The sequence below is a fragment of the Triticum aestivum genome, chromosome 2B (genome assembly GCF_018294505.1).
Source record: "Triticum aestivum cultivar Chinese Spring chromosome 2B, IWGSC CS RefSeq v2.1, whole genome shotgun sequence".
NCBI lineage: Eukaryota > Viridiplantae > Streptophyta > Magnoliopsida > Poales > Poaceae > Triticum > Triticum aestivum.
Window position 1 is genome coordinate 799234753 of NC_057798.1, and position 8346 is coordinate 799243098.

Here is an 8346-nt window from a genome sequence, read left to right on the forward strand (position 1 = left end):
AGGGCACCGCCCTTAAGAATTATTGACCCGGTAAAAATTAGGTGAAACCAACCAATTGAAGACCTCAATTGATTGTGGGCTTTTTAAAACTAGGAAGCATAGTGTTATAGAGGATATGTTGGGACATAAGTGCAGATAAATGCCTGGTATGGGATTGTAGCACCATGAATCTGGCTGATGATCATAGGTCAGTCACAATTTCAAGGTGATGGCGGAGGTCGAGCCAATTCACCAGCCAAAGCACTCTGGGAAGAAGAACCCATCCTCCAGTCAGGTATACGAGAAAACAAACTTTACCCCCAATCCTCAACCAATACCTGTCTAAACATACTCACTTCGTCCCAAAATACTTGTCATCAAAATAAATAAAAAGGAATGTATCTAAACTAATACATATCTAAATACATGACCTTTTATTCATTTTGATGACAAGTATTTCCGGACGGAGGAAGTATGTGCCATCATCGACTAATTATTGCGCACTGTAAAAAATCAATCTGAAAGAAATATAGGGTTCGGAAAACAAGTCACGTTATTTTTACACCCATTGCAAACGGAGCATGCATGCATGCATGCATGACGCCAGTGTGCTGCTAGAGTAGCAATCAACCTGATGGTGGCCCATCTAGGCTGCAAATGTTACCGTCTAGACCTGCACAGTCACATGAAGAACTGGTACGGTCCACTGATGTTTCTCAAAGTAATTCAAATCACGGTAACTAATAGTCTCTCCGTCCCATAATATAAAAGCTTTTTGACACTATGGAATTAGTGTTAAAACACTCTTATATTACAAGACAGAGAGAGTAGAATTAATGAGGCGAGCGCTCAGGTGCCCAAGTCTGCATCCTGGTCTTTGCCTCTGATAACCTGATTAATTACTAGCAACCGTCTCAGCTCACGATCAGTAACTTGAGGAGCATTATTTGCCCCACCACCCAGCATTATTGCCTCCTTGCGAACAGCTGCCCCAGAAAAAAGAAAACATGTGTAAGCATGCATTATTTCCTTATAGCCGGAAAAATGTTTAGGGAACGTTTTATCATGCATGTTAGTCTTTCATTCACCAGGTGACATGAGATTCCGTGTTTACAACAAAATCTGAACGCATAAGTATGTAGTTAAAAAATTCTGGATCGGTTAGTGCCGCGAAAAATGTGTATCAATCACTGATCAGTCAGTCTCATATTTATAATGCTGACGACTACATGTGGAATAGTAAACCTCCAAAAAAAATGAGTGAGGCCATGATTGGGTTTTGTGGGGATTTTATTTAAATAGAAAATATATCTTCTTCCTTTAAATATATTAATTGACCTAATTTGGATGTGATACTTTTAGAGGATACTAAACTGTACCGTTCAGGTATTTCAGCGCGGCCTTCCGACGAAGTTCCTCTTGACGACGTATTTCCTGTCAGCAAATAACAATAAAAATAACTGTTTTGTATTGCTAAAATCACCTTTTGCATGTGCCAACTCAGCAGAATCACCATTAAAAACCATCTCAATACATATTTGATCGAGCTCTGTCACATCATGGGGTTATGAATTTGTCGACAATGTTTCATAAGTGCCCAACGGCGGTAGATCCTATCTTTTATTTGTATGACAGTGGGACGTCGCCTTAGGTCACCAAATGGACACGGGATACATATTTTACCCAAGCCAAAGCCCTCGCAATTTAAATAACCAGTAACCACCCTACTCCTGCTTATATGGGATTATATTAAGGGCCAGTTTTTTTGGACGGCTTAAAAAATAAGTTGCCTCTCCCCAGCTTAAACAATAAGCTGATGTCTAAATTTATTGAGACTTCTAAATTAATTATCCCATCACTAGTTTGAAACCTCAATAAATAATACATACGGCTTATGCTAAAAGCTAGGCAGGAGACGGCTTGTTTTTTAAGCTGCCAAAAGACTACCCTTAAAAGAAAAACAATGGAGCAATAAGATGGAGTATCCGACGAGTTGGATATATCAAGTTGCCCGAAATGAGGGTGAACGATCTCCGGCGAGATGCACATATCAGATCTATTACTTGCAACACTACACTTGTTGATCGGGGTCCAGGATACGTTTTAGGTACCCCTCATCGTCCGAGGGGTGGCCTTGGTCGGTGGGCGGTGGCCACTATATTCTTGCACAAGTCTGGGACTCCTTCATTTAAGGAAGCTACCCGAGGCCTGGACTCGTCCATCTTTAGGAAGCTACGCACCGAACTCCTCTGTTTTGGTGCTTGCAGGGCTTCCTTGATGTGTTACCAAAAAGGCTTTCGCCCCGCTTTATATTATATAAAGACAACCGTACAACAAGCATACAACGAGGTCCAGCACAAAACCACGCACACACACACGGAAGTCCACAGGAACAAATAGTACATGAAAGGATCAATGCTCCCTTGGTGTGTTTGGTTGAAGAATCAAGTATAGTGGACCGGAATAGTTCCATTTCACTACAATGGGTCTATTTCATTCCTTTGTTTGGTTCTAATGAAATGATGGAATGTAATGATCCCGTTTCACTGTTTGGTTGAAGGGATGGAACAAAAACGAGTTTGATTCAGCTCACCTCTCTAAAAATTTACCTAACACTCTCTTGAATGGATGAAAAAAATAGAAGAAAATCAAAACCATGATGTACTACCGTTTCTTCATTCCAATGAAAAGGTTAGAAGCAAAATAAATTAAACTCTTTTAGATCTAGTAGAGGTGGAGGTTTTTCTCAATCAATTGCACGCCTTAGAGCATCTCTAGCAGACCCCGTACAATCCCCGACCCGCAAAATAACCACCTACGGGTCGGGGCGAAAAAATCTGCCCGATCAGATCCCGTGTCGGGCGCATAATTGTAAAAGTTTTTGCGGGGTGCGGTAAAAGTTCGCCCTCAACCTTTGGATTCACGGGATGGGAGGCCGACCCGAACTCGCCCCTTATCGGCAGCGAGATTTGGCGCGAGGGAAATTTCCGCGCAGCCGTTACCGCTCTCTCCCCTCAGTTGCCATTGCCCCACCACCGTGCTCTTCGGTCCATCTTTCCCGCCATTCTTTGCCGCCATGGAAGCCTCCCACCCGTCCCCCGTCACCGTTGAGGTCGCGCACGCGCAATCCCCTCCGGTGGGTCTCATGCCGGCCATGTCGCCCCCGCCGTCGCCCAAGGCACCAACGCGCGGGCAGGGCAACATTGTCATGCACGGCGGCAATCCGGCAGGCCCCGCCGAAAAGGCACGCGCGCCGGGCACCGCCGGCGCTGAGCAATCTGCCCGGCCGCCGACGGAGAAAATGAGCAAGGTTTCAGGCGTGAAGCGGAAGAAGGTTCCTACAAAAAGGCTGGCCCCTTCGTCCACTCCCTCCACCCCAGCGAGATGTTCCCTGACGATGCCGTTCAACGGCGCTGCTTCCACAGCAGGCGGGTGTTCGACGAAATGGCCGGAATGTATGCACTTCCATCCCTTGTTCTTGCTTCGCTTTTCGCCATTGTGGTAGCTCATGACTTGATGTCACTCAATGTAGAGGTGGTCTGCCGAGTTCGTGAACTTGTTGGACACCAACGCCGTCGACATCGATCAAGCCCCGTTCGCTGATTTCAATTACAATGAAACGGAGGCTGGTGTGGACCATCATGGTGGTGAAGATGAAGTGGAGGAGGTAGATGAGAGGGCGTATGAGTAAGCGCAAGCAAGAAAAAGTATGAGATCGAAGAACTAAACGATCTTGGAAGATCAAATCTTGATCAAGGCTTGTAGTGTAGTGTCTCTGGATGCTTGCACGGGTACGTCTCAAACGTCCAAGAGATATTGGCAAAGAATCAAAGATCAATACTGGAATAACATGAACGACATCACCAAAGAATGGCATGATATGGCAAGGAGAGACATCTTGAAGAGGAGGATGCTTGCGTCGGGCGGTGCATGTTACAGTGCCGGCGATGTTTTCTCATCGGGATTTGGAACCAATGTCGCCGATGCATTCACTGTGCCCGCCGATGATTTCGGTGCCGGAGTTGGAACAAGGCGATGGATTTGGGGGCGGCGATGATCTCGATGGATGTGGTGTGGAGTGAAGATCGACCAAGATGATGACGGGCGTGGTCGTCGCTTTTGCATGAAGTCTTTTTTCGTTTGTCCTACAAAATTATGCTTTTATTTGCGCGCGAACTATATTTTATTGTTTGAATTTGAACTAATTTGTGGGAATCGCTGTCAAATTCTCTTATTGTTTGTTTTCGGTTTGCAGGTTGACGCGGCGGCGTCCGTGCATACCCTGCGTAGCCGATCCGTAAACGAACATCTTTTGCAAATATTCTTTTTTAGGGGTCCATTTTGTGGGGTCCAACTCTGCCCTTGCCGGCACCGGCCCGTAAAACCGTTTTTTCGTGAACCGTAAACGTGTTTTGCGGATCGGCGTTATACGGATGTGCTAGAGATGCTCTTAGTCCTAAAACCAATCCAGATCGGTGAGATCGACTGCCCCCTGGTTGCAGCCGCTACTCCTCTTTCCTACTGCCAGGGCCTATGCTCCTTCCCTGTGCTTTCTGATGCGTTGCAGCCGCTGCTCTCATGCCAGCCAAATAGGCAATAAAATCTGTTGCTCTGTCCTTTTCAGGCGTGATAAAGGAGTCCGAGCGGAGGTAGTGCACACTACGTCGCCGCCGCCGCCGGACACCATCACGCTGCCCACCTCTCTGGTACCAGCCACCGTACCTGCTCGCCCGCCTCCCTACTCGTAGTCTTGCGTCAGAGAAGGCGAGCCACGGCAGTCGCCGGTGCAGGTGGAAGATCGAGAAGGGAGACAGGCGAGAAGGGCGGCCATGCTCAGGATGCGGTTTGGACCTTTAGGGTGAGTGAGCCGTGGGGAGAGGTGAGATCGTAGAACCATTCCGCGTGGTTCTGCCAAATCAAAGGTACTCCCTCCGTTCACAAATACTATAAGTTTGTTTTAAAGATTTCAATGTAGACTACATATGAAACAAAATAAGTGAATCTACGTTTTAAAATGTGTCTATATACATTCGCAGGTAGTTTGTACTAAAAAGACTTATACTTAGGAACGGAGGGAGTACTAACGGGTTCCGCTTGTGAAGAGAATATGCCTTTTTTCTCTAGAATACGCTTAAGCATGCATGTGTATCATTTTCATCAATTCAGAGGGACAATTAAGAGAGAAGAGGGCAAGGGCCCATCCACAAAGTTCTTAAGAGGGGCACCTCAGTGCCTCCGCTGAGCCCACAACACCGGAAGCGAGGTCGACTCGCTAGTAACCCACCTAGACAAGCTATCGAAGAAAGCCTCCACCTCCGCACTAAGAAGCCTTGCCAGCTGCCAAGTTCTTCCTTCGTTGGCCTATGTAGGCTCTTGACGGCACGGACGGATTTTTGTCTGCAAATTGTGTCCAACCACTGTTGAAGACTTGGGCTGCCGGGTGGCCTCTCATGGGTTCTTGGTGGCGTCAGTTACCTTGTTGATGTTTGCGGTTGTGCTCCGGTCTGCTTTCCGTATATGTGTTATGCCCGGTTGCGTTTCTCCACGTCAGGGTTGTGAGCATATATGGCTGTTGAGGAGTGACAATCTGACTTGCAGCAGTAACTTCTTCATGGAAAGGGGGGCGACAGTACATTGTGACATTGGTTTGGTGGTGCTCTTAAGCACAGGGATTCGAGTTCCGGAGTGAAAACTCTTAGGTTTGACCTGGACTGGCTGTACCTAGCAATGGTGGTGTTCTTACATCATTCCCTTGTTGAAGGCATTGGTTGGAGCTTGCTCGGACTTCCTCTTCAGGGTGAAAACCCAAGATTTAACCCTTCGTGGGTGGATCTGGCGATGGCAGCGCTCGTGTTCCCTTCTTGAAGGCGTCGTTGTCGAAGCACTTTCCCAATGTCCGGGTGTTGCCATTGATGGTGGTTGATGGTTTTGCTTATTGCTGCATGTTATAGCTCCCTACAGGATTTTGGAGTTCACATTTTCTTTTTCTTTTTTGTGTGTGTGCGTTAGTGTTGGCTGTGTGCATCCTAGTTATGCAGAGGCCGGATGTGAGTTCATGATGATTTGTATTCTCTTGATGCAACATTATGAGTTAATAAAATACATCCTTTATCGAAAAAAAAAGTTCTTCCTTCGTCATAAATCCTCCTAAGAACTGTCGGGGCATTTTGTGATGCTCTGTCAAAGAGGATTGTCTTTCTGTGCTTCCAGATCAACCAACACACAAGCAATAGGAGCGTCCGCCAGTTCTTCGCGTGGCGTGTCCCAGTCCTGATCGCAGCAAGCCATGGAACAAGCCTCTTTTCTAGAACAAGTGGGTTCTCCTTGGTCGACCCAACCAAACACGAGAACCGCCTCTGGGTGCAGGACGAAACCGTTACGTTTCGCTCGATGACTTGAACGAAACACACACCCTAAAGGAAACCTGGGGTGGTAGGCCTTAGGGGTCTGGTCGTCCAGGGGTGAGCTCCAGGCAATGCAGGCAAAGGAGCAGATGCAGCCCAATGTATGGTACAGGCAGCCTGGGAATACGGTGAGACCATTTCCCCCGGGCAGTATCCGACAAGATAGTGTGACGAAGTAGGGTTTTCCCCGCTTTGTATTACAAATCAATCATCACCGATACAACCCAGGATAAGTGCTTGGGCGGAAGCAGCACAGGGACGCCAAAAAGAAACGAAGAGAAAAACAAAAGAAACAAAGGCCGACACCGGCGGATCAACAAAAATGAAAAAGCTTCGCGACCGCGGCGCCCACCAGGGAACCTCAACCAAGCTCCTATGCTCTGAAGCGCCAGTACCAACCAACACCTCCAGGAAGGGATGCGATGATGACGGCACCGCTGCCAAGAGTTTCCCCCGGTACTCGGCAAGGAGAGAGGAAGGGTAGCCCCCTAAGCCCTCTAGGAAGGTCCGGTGGTACCATCGGGCACCACCGCGTCGGTGTCGGCTTGGCCGACAGGGATTTCTCTCAATCTCAACCTTCACCTCGGACGCTCCGGGGCACGCCACCAAACAGATCACCACCCTACGGCAAAACGATCTTGAACCTTCCACATCGTCACACCACGGCACCACGAAAGGGGCTTGCTCAACGAAGAAGAGGAGCCGAGACTAGGGACAACAGCACCATCGGCATGCGGGAGGGCCCAACCTCCACCATCAACGACGGTAACCGACTGAACGTGACAGCAGGAGCATACCAGGCTTGTGGGCCCACATGCCCTGCAGGGACCTCAGTTGCCCGTAAAGGTCCCGCCGTCATGCTGTAGAAGGCACAACGTCGACGCCACCACCTCCAGTCCGAGCTGCTCCACCTCCGCGCCATGCTGAAGACGTCGAAGCCGCACCAATAGCCAGCCCGCTAGGACCCAGATGGGGCCTGTAGGGGCTAGATCTGGGCCGGGGCTGCGCCGCCGGCCACCTCACGCCACGATGCCGCCTTGCTGCCAAGTGGCAGCACCGCCACCTGGCCCGCCTCCAGGTCGCCGGGTCGCCGCCCAGCCGAGCAACACCGCCGCCGTCCCCTGCCCCGGGAAGGGGTGACGCACGTGCGGGGACAGGAGGTCCTGCCGCCGCCGAAGCCACCTGGGCGGCTGCGGCGAGGGAGGTCCAAACGAAGGAGACGACCGAGAGGGAGTGCACCGCCCCGGCCACCTCCCGGGAAGGCGGCGCAGGGACGGGATCGAGAGGGCGGGAAAGGTGGGCGGGACGGCTCGGGGAGCGCACGCCTGGCGGCCGCCGCCGCCGGCGGGAGGGGGGAACCCTAGCGGGAGGGTGCTGTCAGGGACCTCCTTCATAGCCTGGTCACCTCCTCATCCGACAAGATAGGTTGACAAGTAGAATGTTTCTCAATAAAGTATACTAGAAACAAACTTCACACCAAATGAATCCCGCATTTATATGGCCCATAAAACATGTTCCTCAACCAATAGTAATCCACACACATGTGTGATGATATGTTTGTCAACTAATTAAGGAGTGTTTATTTTATTTTGAATCGCCAGTTTTTAAATGATAATCCCGGTGATTAATGTAGTGGTATAAGAACAAGCCACGCACTTGATAATAAATGTTGACGTCATTCTTCATGTATAACAGGATAACATATTATCCAACTCACAAACGCAACGAGAAGTTATTATGTAGGGGTTAAAGTGTCAACATCAATGAGCATAGATAAATCAATCTGAACGATAGAAAATAACAATAGGGCAAGAGGCTGGTGGCTTCATTTCCTGGTGATAGGCCCATTGGCAAAGTTAGCACCCGGCAGGTCTACTTAAGAGCATCTCCAACCGTTGTGCCCCCTAGGAGACGTTTTTTCGGCCTTCTGGGGTTGCCCCGGCGAACGCTTTTGGGATGAGTT

General features: G+C 49.0%; 1 protein-coding gene across 3 annotated transcripts in view; it reads right to left on the reverse strand.

Moving 5' to 3' along the window:
• Window positions 1-485: 485 nt before the first annotated feature.
• Window positions 486-8346, reverse strand: part of LOC123047516 (disease resistance protein Pik-2) — a 14966-nt gene continuing 7105 nt past the window's right edge. The window contains exons 4-5 of one of the 3 annotated variants that reach the window (XM_044471088.1): window positions 1354-1413; window positions 486-965 (exon numbers count right to left, since the gene is read on the reverse strand). In XM_044471088.1, coding sequence (XP_044327023.1) covers window positions 945-965; window positions 1354-1413 — 81 coding nt within the window. In that variant the 3' untranslated portion in view covers window positions 486-944. The remainder of the gene's footprint in view (window positions 966-1353; window positions 1414-8346) is intronic. The other 2 variants (XM_044471087.1, XM_044471089.1) reach the window with 2 other exon arrangements.